General features: G+C 52.5%; 2 protein-coding genes across 2 annotated transcripts in view; one reads left to right on the top strand and one right to left on the bottom strand.

Moving 5' to 3' along the window:
- CCDC65 (coiled-coil domain containing 65) overlaps nt 1–4,879 on the top strand; it is a 6,688-nt gene extending 1,809 nt beyond the window's left edge. Inside the window, exons 3-8 of the mRNA XM_004692795.2 lie at nt 1,261–1,430; nt 2,092–2,230; nt 2,978–3,175; nt 3,357–3,575; nt 4,190–4,342; nt 4,421–4,879. Of these exons, the coding sequence (XP_004692852.1) occupies nt 1,261–1,430; nt 2,092–2,230; nt 2,978–3,175; nt 3,357–3,575; nt 4,190–4,342; nt 4,421–4,732 (1,191 nt within the window). The 3' untranslated portion in view covers nt 4,733–4,879. The remainder of the gene's footprint in view (nt 1–1,260; nt 1,431–2,091; nt 2,231–2,977; nt 3,176–3,356; nt 3,576–4,189; nt 4,343–4,420) is intronic.
- A 287-nt stretch (nt 4,880–5,166) lies between these two features.
- On the bottom strand, nt 5,167–8,284 carry FKBP11 (FK506 binding protein 11, 19 kDa). Its single transcript, XM_004692794.1, has 6 exons — nt 8,033–8,284; nt 7,772–7,837; nt 7,274–7,361; nt 6,980–7,013; nt 6,559–6,629; nt 5,167–5,405 (listed from the first exon to the last, which is right to left on the bottom strand). Exons 1-6 carry the CDS (start codon nt 8,159–8,161, stop codon nt 5,188–5,190), a joined length of 606 nt encoding a protein of 201 aa, XP_004692851.1. The 5' UTR covers nt 8,162–8,284; the 3' UTR covers nt 5,167–5,187.
- Nucleotides 8,285–10,960: the final 2,676 nt, after the last annotated feature.

Raw genomic sequence — 10,960 nt, 5'->3', positions numbered from 1 at the left:
TGTGAAAAATGATGTAAAAATAAACTTTTTAATAAAAAAAAAAAAATTAAAAAAAAAAAAAGTTTCTGTCTGTCATCCTCTAATGACAGCTGATCAGAAGTGTCCTTCTGATCATCCTTATTGTTGCCCTGACTGTCCCTTTTCCCCAGGGAATTGTCTTACATAACAAACCACCCCTAGATGACTCACTTCAAACAACATTTTACTACCTCTCCTGAGTCTGCAGGCTGACCTCGCTCACTAGGGCGGTTCTTGCTGGGGCTCTCTCACCCAGCTTTCCATCGGGTGTCATCTGGGACTGGCATCACCTGCAGGCTCGCCTAGGCTGAATGACTAAGAGGCTGGGAGAGGATTCTGATGGTCAGCAGGGAGCTCCAGTGGGCTGCTGACCAGCATGCTTTCAGGTGGCCCCTAGCTGGGTTAATGGAGGGAGCACCCCAGAATATGCATCACAAGGGACAACAGATGCTGCCAGGTGAGGAAAGGCCACCAGGTGAGGTAAGGGCCACCTCTGGAAAGGGCAGGTAGTCACAGGGCCCAGGTGGTCACGGTCTGCCCAAATTCAGGGAGATGGAGGGAGGCTCTCCACAGAGGAGCAGCAAGGTCACGTTGCAGAAGATGGTAAGATGGGAGAGGCCGTGCCCACCAAGGGAAAGTCTGCCACTTGATCTGCTTTTTGTCGACTCCTGAGTCCTTTAGGGCGGTTCCGTTGGTCTTTGACAGCTTCTTAGCTAACTCTTACAAGGGGCCGTAGGGTCAACTCATTTATTTTCTGCCCAGCCCTAGAGCCTGCCCTCTCTCCAAGTCTCTGGTTCCTTTCAGTAGCAGCCTCATCACGGTACATGTGCAATGTCCTTACGACACTGGCTGGCACCAGTGTGCTCTGTTGGCTCCTGATATTACTTTTACTTAAATTCAAGAGTGGGGTCACAGGGGTTGAAGCGCAGCACTATGAAGCTGTCAGTACAGCCATGAGCTCCACCCCGGCCAGGGAGCTGACCCACATGGCGCAACAGGCCTCTCCTGTCCTGCCCACCACTCCCCTCAGCAGTGTCTCTGGTGGATCCTCTCACCACCCCTGCACCCCTGGCCTGTACCCCAGTTCTGTATGCACAAATAAACAATTCTTTAAAAACAAACACATTCAAGAGTGAAAGCAGAGAACTGGCTTAGGAACGCGTTAGCCATCTAGCCGGCTAAATACCTTAGCTTTCCTCACAGAGCCCACTGGGCGAATGGTAATCTCAACTTCCTACCTAGTCTTTAGCAAAGGACCTGTCTGAAGCTGAGGAGCAGTGTGCCCACGCTCTGCGCAGCCACCTGCACAATGTGGACCAGCTCCTGGCCCTGCAGAGACGCCGACTCAGCCTCCTCGAAGAAAGTTACAACACAGAGCTGGAGGCCCTGACCAAGGAGTTTGAGACAGAAAGGTATGGTGACCTAACAAGATGGGGGCTTGAGTCTAAGACCAGTGGAGAGCCCAGAGCCTGAGTCAGGAGCTCGTGGAAGTAGGTGGCTAGCACCCCACAGAACCCCCTTGGTGGCAGCACTCCCAGCAGAGAAGACCCCGAGTCTAACTGGGATTTAAGCTTTAGCCTCTTTTGCCCATGTCAGGTCCCGCTACCTGTGAGGCCCTTAATCACCCATTTTCAGCCTCCTTGGGTTAGGGGTTAACCCCTTGGCCTAGGGGTTAAGTCTTAGCACTATCACCTCTCTGACCTCAGTTAGGTCTCCGGCCAGGGAGTGACCCACAGGGCACAGCAGATCTCTCTTGCCTCACCCGCTGCTCCCCTCAGCAGTGTATTTCAGTCAATCCACCAGTTCAGCTCCCCACTCTGTCTCTGGTGAATCTTCTCATCCCCCTGCACTTCTGGGCTGTACCCAGTTCTGTATGCATAAATAATCTTTTTAAAAATAACATGAAATAATCTTATTCTTTCTGACCCTAAAAATAATAAAGCCTGCCTCCTTCTGTACTCCTTCTGTGCCCAAGAGTTTGTAGCATTCGACTCAGTTTTATTACATACCACTGTGAGTTGTATCCGTCTATATGCTTTTCCCCCAGCAGGGACAATGTCTTATATCTTATAGGAAGACAATTATTGACCAACATGAAAAAGAGATTCGCTACCTACAAGACGTCTTCATGGCCATGGAACAGAACTATATCGATTCCGAGTATGAAAGCAAGCTGGAGTTCCAGAGCATGTGGGATGATCTTAAGAACAAGGTACAGAAGGGGAAGAGTGGGCAAGATCTGGGGGCGAAAAGAGGGTACTGCTCATGGCTTCTAGAACTAGATGAGATCCCTTACCCGACAGTCAGTAACATGTCTGCTTCTGTAGGTACCCCAACTTTGCACAAACTGCACAGAAGTGGGGCGGGCCACTCTGAAATAGCTAGGAAATGCATTTTAGAGCTAAAATACACTGAGAACATCATCTGGCTTCATCCCAAACAAGTACGATGACCTGCCAAAGTCACGCTACTCATTTGTTATAGTGCCAGGAGGAGAATCCGGGTCATCCAGCCGTTGGCCCAAGTTGCTTCCCACGTCCTGGAGATGGCAGGCTTGGCCAGCCTGCAGGATTGGGTCTTGGTTTTTATTTGGCATCACGGTGTTTTATACAAATGTTTAATAAGCTCCCTACATTTAAGAAGTAGGAGATAGCATATGAATTTCCAAATTCTCAGCTTCCCTTGGAAAGTGTAAGGGTCGCTAAGGCTTGGCCACTTTTCAAAACGGCCCCCTTCCCGAGGAGAAGAGCCGAGCACTGTGTCCTGCCCGCCCCCGGCTTCCTTCCTGGCTCCCCACAGGCCCCTCTCACCCACATTGCTTATTTATACCATCCGCCTGGCCGTGTGCATGGTGACCCCAGCGCTATACTGTAGACAATGTAAGAGGGGAGGCAGCTGGCAGGAGTGAGGGCGCGAAGAGGGCAACGCTAAGCCCTGGCTGTGTTGGGCCACTTCCCAGAATTTAGAAGAGAAGCACTTTCTAAGACTGCAGCTGGAGAATATAGTAGAAGATCTGTGGAGAAGGTTCCAGGAGGCACTCAAGAATTACACGGATGCCACAGAGGACCGCAAGGTGGCCTTTGAGGCCCTGAAGGTGAAGGATGAGAAGAGTTCCAAAGAGATTGAAGCACAGATGAAAAAAATACAGAAGCTACAGGTTAGTGCAGCCACCCAGAAATGCCGCTTTCTCTTCCCTTTACCCTTCCCCCAGTTTCTACTGGGCCTCATTAACTGGCTGGGAAGATGATATAATTTGACTTCAGTCCCCAACAGTCCTTTTTGTCTCACTGAAGAGCCTCCACTAGTCAAGTGCTATCTCTCATCTGCTGTTCCTCCAGGATGCCATATTCACTTTAAAAAACAAAATCATGATGCACAGCCGTGACAGTGAAGATCAGAACCAGTACATTCGTGATGACAAGGAAGTGGTCCTTGGACAACTGCGAAAACTTAAGGCCCAAAGGACTCAGGTCCGGGCAATATCACAGGAAAACTTAGCCAAGCTCACCCTGGAAAGTAATGCTACCCTTAAGGCCCTGAAAAAGATTGTTGAGAAGGTAACGATGGGGAGGGGCTGCTGACCAAAGCCAAGGGATGTGGTCCCCCCAAAAGTAAAAGAGGTTCAGGAAAAGCAGAAAAGGAGTTCCTCTTATGTCCTGCCTGAACAGGACCTTCTGTGCTCCCTCCCTCTCACATTACTATTTTTTTCAAGTGCAGTTCCACCAAACCCCATCCCAGTTTACTTTTCTTTGACATAGAATTTGTTTAAGCCAGAGGTGCAGGGGCGGTGAGAGGATTCACCAGAGACAGAGCGGGGAGCAGAACAGGCCGACCCACCGAAATCCACTGCTGAGGGGAGTAGCAGGGAGACAGGAGAGGTCTGCTGCACCATGTGGGTCACTCCCTGGCCAGGGATTGAATTCCCACCCTAGTGATGCGCTGAGACTTAACCCCTAGGCCACCAGGGAGGCCCTCCCCCTCACATGAAATGCATAATGAATAAATGAATTCCATAAGAATATAAAATACTCAGAGCAGCGGGAAGCAGCTTATAAGCAGTCTGGGTTGGGTGTATTTATTATTCTTGCCTCCCATTTGGATGAGTAACTTCCCTGGGTTCAAGCAGGAGTCCCCCAGCCCCCTACTAAAGATCTCTTCCTACTTCTCATAGGGTGAAAAGATCCTTAAGCTTGCTGAAATATGTAGGAAATTTGAAACAGAGGAAGAAAAAGTGCTGCCTTTCTACTCATCTGCACTGAGTGTTGAGGAGGAGGAGGAGCTCGGGGAAATTTACCCAGAGGAGCTGAGTGAGGAGCTTGCAAAGGTGGAGTGCCCAGGGCTGGGGTGCCATGGCGCAAGGTGGGGGGCAACGGCTAGCAGACTCTGTCCCTTTAACTCGCAGGTGATGGTGGACTACAGAGGGATGGAGAATTTCTGGAAAAGGTACAATAAAGTGAGACTGGAGCAGCTGAGCCTTCAACACAGACGTGCCCAGTTGTTAGAAATCAACAGGAAGCTACGGGAGATGCTCAAGCAGTATTTGGATGGCATCTCGGTGAGTGATGAAGTGCTGAACCAGCTCAACCCGCTCTTCATTGTCAACCATCGAAGCAACTTACCCCAGCCCTTACCCACACCTGCAATCCAGCCTACGGAGAAGCCAGCCACTCACAACATCATTGAAGCAGCCCATGTGGTCCCCCACATTTTGTGATACAAAAGGAAATCTCTTTGCCATTCACACAGAGTTTCTCGAAAACTCAGGACTTGGCTATTAAAAACGTCCACGGCATTCATGAGCTCCTTGGATCTCTGACTTATAGGAAAGCGCAGTCTGCTTTGCAAACACAAGGGTACTGCAGGCCAGGGAGTGGAGAAAATAGCTAGCACCTTCCAGGAGGCTTCGTACTCATGAGGCCTCAAGTCAGGGCCCCACGGGACCCCAAGCCCATACTTTCAGGACCTAGAGACCCTACCTACAGGAAGATTCAAGCCAGAAGGCGGAGGCCCGGGGAAGAGGTGATCCAGAGCCTCCAGCCGCCTCCTGCTGGGCAAGATTCAGCCCTGGCGCCTCTGCCCTGGCCCTTGAGCTCAGCCGCACTAGCCAAAGTAGCCTCAGAAATTACCCGGTGAAGAATGCAAAGTCGTTTTTTTCATTGTTATTATTTATTATTTCTTTTTGCTCTTGTTTCGTTTCTCTTCCTTGAGCTTCTTTTTGGAGACTTTGGGTTTGCTGGCCTTTTTGTACAGGTGATACCCAATGAGGCCCAGGAGGGCTGGTACCATGGCCATGCCTACCAGAGGCAAAACGTCCTTCATCAGCTTTTGCCAGTAGTTGGCACGGATCAGTGCAATCAGCTCCACGTCAAACTTCAGCACTGCATCCGCTGGAGGCAGAAAGGAGGGGAGGGTTAGAATCTGCAAAATGCTCAGAATCTGAATGAAGAGAGGAAGGCATGCCGCGCCGAGGCCACGACTGCGGCGCCAGACTTCAATGAGGAGCTGAGTCCCTTAGACAAAGTCAGGAAAGAGTTAAGAGACTTTGGTGACAGGCTGATCCCACGTAGGTAAGTGTGACTCATACTCAGTGCCAAGTCGGAGTGCGTGACAGCTTCCTGTGCATCCACAGCACACGGGCTATCCTACACTTAGAAGCTGAGCACTAACTGTACCGCACTCCCAAGCAGCCACATGGACAGAATCTTGCAGGACTGAAATGAGTTGGATTTAAACTAGATTTTTAAAAAAATGCCATCAACCAATAATAAGCACACTCACTGTGGTTATCAGAATCAGCAGATGTCTCAACATAAGAACTGGAGAGGAGGAAGGCGCACTTAGGGTGCAAGGGGCTGGGGAGTGGGCAGAAGCGAGCTGGAGGGGAAAGAGACTCCACAGCAGCACTGGAAATGGGAATAGGCCCCTGGGTACGAGAGTCTGTCCTTAGTCCCTTTGTGAGTCTCCCTCAGGGGGCCCTAGAGGAAGAACTATGATACCTGTATCCTGAAGAACACCACATTTTGGCTAACAGAGCTCTTACGGCCCAAAGCAGAGATACATCTTGGGAAATCTGTCTAGTGCCAGGCCTGTGAAGGCTTTTAAAGTTATAGAGTAGACTGGATTTTATTGCATTTTGAATTCCTTCACTATGATCATTTTTGATATCTCTTCCCTGGTGGAGGCTGAAAGGAGGTAAAAGAATAGGGAGAAGCGTAACTGTACCAACGGCACAGTTTGCATTACAGGGAGAAGACGAAGAGCCCTGGCAGGGTGCCAAGGTCGCAGACCCATGTGATTCGAGCAGTGTCTCCTCCCTAAAAAGCCAGTGGTGGGCAGAAGCCAAGCCAGGTGACCTTAACACCTTAATAGATCTCTAATCCCTGTTGACAACTGGAGGGAAAATGACCCTGGTCAAAGAGCTTCGGCCACTCCTGACTGTCCCAGCAAACTGGAACAAGACTTCAAGCTAGAAACATACTGAAGCTCCCCGTAGCTCACAGGGGCTGCGTATTTTGGTGGCTTACGGCCTTATCAGATTACCTGGGATAGACGGTGGGAATCCCCTTTTTCCATAGGCCAAGTGAGAAGGAATGATTGCCCTTCGCTTCTCTCTGAGGGAAGGAACGCGAGTCACAGGCAGGCAGGGCTAGGTGGGCCGGCAACCTCAGTCCCTCTGAGGCCCACCTGCAACGTCTTCTGGATATTCACACCCAAAACGTGAACTTTCCCACCTGAGCACCGAGCCGGCAAAGGTGTCCAGCCCCCACACACCTCAGCTCCAACCAGACCCCAGCCAGAGCGGCTGTGCGTGCCTTCAAGAGCCCCAACCAGCTCACCCACTCAGAGGGAAGCCAGGACCCTTTGCCCAGCATTCTCTTGCCTCCGCTAGGGGCCGGGATGGCAGAGAAAACCTCCAGCCACGCAGAAGGAAACCCAGCCCCAGGCCTGCCCAGATACTCACCCCACACACATGTCTAGAAGGCTCTGCTCCAGACCTTAAGGAAGAAAACACACCTGAGTGCGAAGCTGCCTACGAGCCCCAAACCCCAGGGGGTAGGATCAAAGGCTACCTGCTTCGCCTAGCTCTGGCTTCCGTGGGGTACAAGCAAAGGAGGTTCTGGGACAGGGGTTTGAGCCTCAGGGGGTGGCCGAGAGCGCCCTGGGGTCTTAACTGCTTCCAGGAGGCCTTCCCAGGGCACTCGGGAGGTTGAAGTGGCTCAGATTGGAAAGAGGTGGAGAAGCGGAGCTCACATACCTGGGATCACCTGCCTTTGGCCCAGTTCTATAACCAGCGGATCTCTAGTCAGGGAGGTGTCAATAATGCGCCCATCTATCAAGCTGCCCTGGGGGAGAGAGCACCGAGAGCAAGCTCCAGTCACCTCCTGCACCCGGCAGTCTCGCACCACACACCTGGGCCGCTGGGCGGCGGCAACCCCCTCGCTACCGCCAGAGCTCCTCAGGTTGGAAAGGAACAGCCAGCCCCAAAGGGCTGGCTCTTCTGCGGCGCTCCCGGCCGCCACTTCTCTGTTTGAAACTGGAGGGAAAGCAGGAAGGGGAAGCAGGCAGGGCAGAGGCGCGCTCCTCCCGCGCCGCCCCCCACCCCCCCCCCCACCCCCGCCACGTGCTGGCGACCCCGGAGGCCGAGCTACTCTCCCCGCACCGCCTGCCACGTGTCCAAGCCCAAGCTGACGTGTTTCAGCGCGGGCCGCCCCCTCCCAGCCTGCGCCCTGCCCCACCCCCACAGGCCCCTCACCGTGTAGTGGATGTGAAGCGTGTCTCCGAAGGCGGCGGGCTCTGCGCAAGGTTCGGGGGGCTCCACCTATGATCGAACTACAGGCGTCACGGAGGTTCCTCCTCCTCCGGCTCTGCCCGTAGACCCGGCACCCCCAACTCGGGGCCGGCACTCCCCCTCCTCCCCGCTCCCACGTTCCCACGTTCGTGCGTTCGTCCGTCTGGGCCTCCATATCCCCCTGCAAGGCCCAGCTGCTGGGGTTCCAGAGCCGAGACGCCTCACCAGAGTCTCCACTTGGAGGGTCCGGACAGGACTTTCGGTTTCGGACCCGGCGTCAGCCCAGCACACCGCCCTACCGAGCAGCAGCAGCAGCAGCAGGCGGAGGGAGAGGAGTGAGGCGCCCAGGGTCATGACTGGCACGGCACGGGCGGGAACCGGCACGGGCACCACACCAGGACGGGCTGCGCGCGTGGCGGCTGGGACAGCGGTTCCCTCAGCGCCAGGCCAGACTGGCCGGGACAGGGGGGCGGGTCCCAACGCGCGAGCTCCGCCCCCGGCAGCCCTTCCTCCACCGCGTCCCCACCTTCTGGAGGGAGGAGGCCGCAGGGCGCGCTCCCAGATCCTCCGAGATCCCCAGGCCCCAGCTTCAGCTAGCGTTCACTCCCACGGCGCGGGAAGGGGGCGCGTAATAGCCCCCGTTTATGATTAGCGATTGGGTGCGAGGCACTTGTCTGTGATCCTCAAAAGGTAGGTATAATTGTCTCCATTTTACAGGTGAGCAACGGGTGCCCCGGTAAGTGACTTGCCCCAGCTCGGCTGGCCAGTTTCAAGCCCAGGGCTGCCTGACTCGGTTTCCTTTTATCTCCGAGGATAGGTCTCCTCACACCCACCCTGGCAGTGGCCCACCAGTGCAGCCCACCTTCACTTTCTGTTTCTGGGGGGCCATTTATCAGAGAGGAGCTGCCCATCCCCACCTGAGAGAATTAGCTCAAAAGAGCAAGGGGAGTTGTCCTTAAGAATGGGGTGAATAGGGCCCTCCCTGGTGGCTCAGCGGGTTAAAGCACAGCACTGAGAAGCTAAAGCCACTTCCACATGAGTTCGATCCCCGCCTGCCCCGGAGGTGACCACATGTCAAGCCAGACCTCTCCTGGCCCGCCCGCTGCTCCCCTCAGCAGTGTACTTCGTGGATCTGCCTGTTCTGCTCCCCACTCTGTCTCTGGTGAATCCTCCCACCCTCCGCATCTCTGGCCTGTACCCCAGTTCTGTATGAATAAATAAATCTTTAAAACAAAACAAAACAAAAAAGAATGGGGTGAATAGGGGCCTCCCTGGTGGCGCAGGGGTTAAAGACAGTGCTACCAAGCTAACCAGCCATAGCAGCACGGAGTTCAACCCCCATCTCTCCCACTCCCCCATCTCTCCCCGCCACCCCCATGCCACCCCCAAGAAGCTGACCCACGTGGCTCAGCAGACCTCTCCATCTCCCCACTGCTCCCTCAGCAGTGTCTCAGTACATCTGCCTGTTCTGCTCCCCACTGTTGTCTCTGGTGAATTCGCTCACCCCCACCCTTCTGGCCCCTCTCTTGTATGCATAAATAAATCTTTTTTTAAAATGGGATAAATGCCCATTCTTTTATTTAACACTTTTTTCTGACACTACTTCCTCTCAACGAACTTCTCTGTAAGAGCAGCTGCATGTGTCTTCCTTTTGTTTGTTCAAGGATTCGGGCTACATTCCCAAGGCCCTCAAGACACTGGGGAGCTCCGTCACCAAAATCTCAGTCATTTCTTGGTCCTTGTGCTCTTCAGCATCTTTCTGGTCTTTGACACCATTGAGCTCTTGCCTGCCTTCCCAAGCTCTAGACACAACTGCCTGCAGGGTACCTGGATGTTTGGCCAGCACCTCAAACTCAATATGCTCAATTCTGTGCTCATTTCTGTCCTTCCATCTCATCAGCCGACTTCTCTTCCAATTTCCCAATTTTGTCAGAAAACCTGCTATCAGCACTCTGATGCTTCTCTTATCTCCTATGCTAGTCTCCTCTGAATTCTCGACAACTACTCCAGTTTTCTTTCTCTTCCCATGGCTACCCCCCTAGTAAGCCCTCATCTCTTTTGGGTTGTTTAGATAAAAAAAAAAAAGGGGGGGGGACCTTCCTGGTGGCTTAGGGGTTAAGTCTCAGAGCTGTCACTGCTACAGTTTGAGTTACCCACACCAAGGAGCTGACCCACAGGCCAAGCAGACCTCTCCTATCTCCCCACTGCTCCCCTCAGCAGTGTATTTCATAGATCTGTCTGTCCTACTCCCCACTCTGTCTGGTGAGTCCTCTCATACCCCACACCTCTTTCCTACACTCCAATTCTTATGTGCATAAATAAATCTTTTGGAAAAAAGTCCTCTCAACAGGAGAGAATTTCTGGGAGTGATGTCATGCTCCCCCTATCTTGATGGGATGTGGGGTACAGGGGTGCACGCATTTGTCAGAACCAAACGGTATGCTTCAGACCTGTGAATGGCACTGCATATAAATCAGACATCAAACTCTCTAAAATAAGAACTTTTTGAAACAAAAAAGTAAACATAAAACTGCATTTTCAGATGTCCCTTAAAGCTACATATAGTCATATAAGTTAAGTTCTGGCCAATAAGCCAGAAACAGAACTGTTGGAAATACTGTCCTGACTTCCAGGAAAGCTCTTCAAAGGCAGTTAATTTAGCTAAGAAGTGTATCACTGCGTGCTCTTCCACGTAATCTCCTTCCTCCCTGCCTGGGATGCAGATGAGATGATTATGCTCCGAGCACAAGAGCACACGGGTGGCCAAGAGGAGGGAAGGCATATTTATGGGAGGGTGGTGAAATGAGACAGAAGCCCAGGTCCTTGACGTGATACCAATCCCAGATCGAGCTACCACAGACAGCTTGCAACTGAGGTACAAACTAACTTGCCTTGTTAAAAACAAACCTCTTACGCAGATCCTCTCCCTCCTTTACCACGCTGGCCACGTCTGCTACCTCTTCAGCTCCTGTACCTGCCCAGTGTCCTGGTCCCGCATCACCCACTGACTAAACTCAGACTTCCCAACAAACCACTTGAAAGCTTTCATGACTTGGTCCTAATGTGCCTTTCCAAATTTGACTTTTATTCCATTAAACTGGGAGTCTTCCAAAGACAGACGCTTTATCTCTTACTGTGTTTTCATTAGCTAGT

This window comes from Condylura cristata, unplaced genomic scaffold (genome assembly GCF_000260355.1).
Source record: "Condylura cristata isolate star-nosed mole 26May11 unplaced genomic scaffold, ConCri1.0 scaffold00034, whole genome shotgun sequence".
Classification (NCBI taxonomy): domain Eukaryota; kingdom Metazoa; phylum Chordata; class Mammalia; order Eulipotyphla; family Talpidae; genus Condylura; species Condylura cristata.
Note: the sequence above shows the minus strand (reverse complement) of the source record. Positions and strands in the feature narration are given on the sequence as shown.

Excerpts from the sequence above, each read along its gene's own strand:
- FKBP11 (XM_004692794.1), bottom strand. The coding sequence starts at position 8,161 with ATGACCCTGGGCGCCTCACTCCTCTCCCTCCGCCTGCTGCTGCTGCTG. Across the intron at positions 7,838-8,032 it reads CCCTCCAAGTGGAGACTCTG|GTGGAGCCCCCCGAACCTTG; the intron begins GTGAGGCGTCTC and ends GTTCGATCATAG. Across the intron at positions 5,406-6,558 it reads ATTCCCACCGTCTATCCCAG|CGGATGCAGTGCTGAAGTTT; the intron begins GTAATCTGATAA and ends TTCTGCCTCCAG.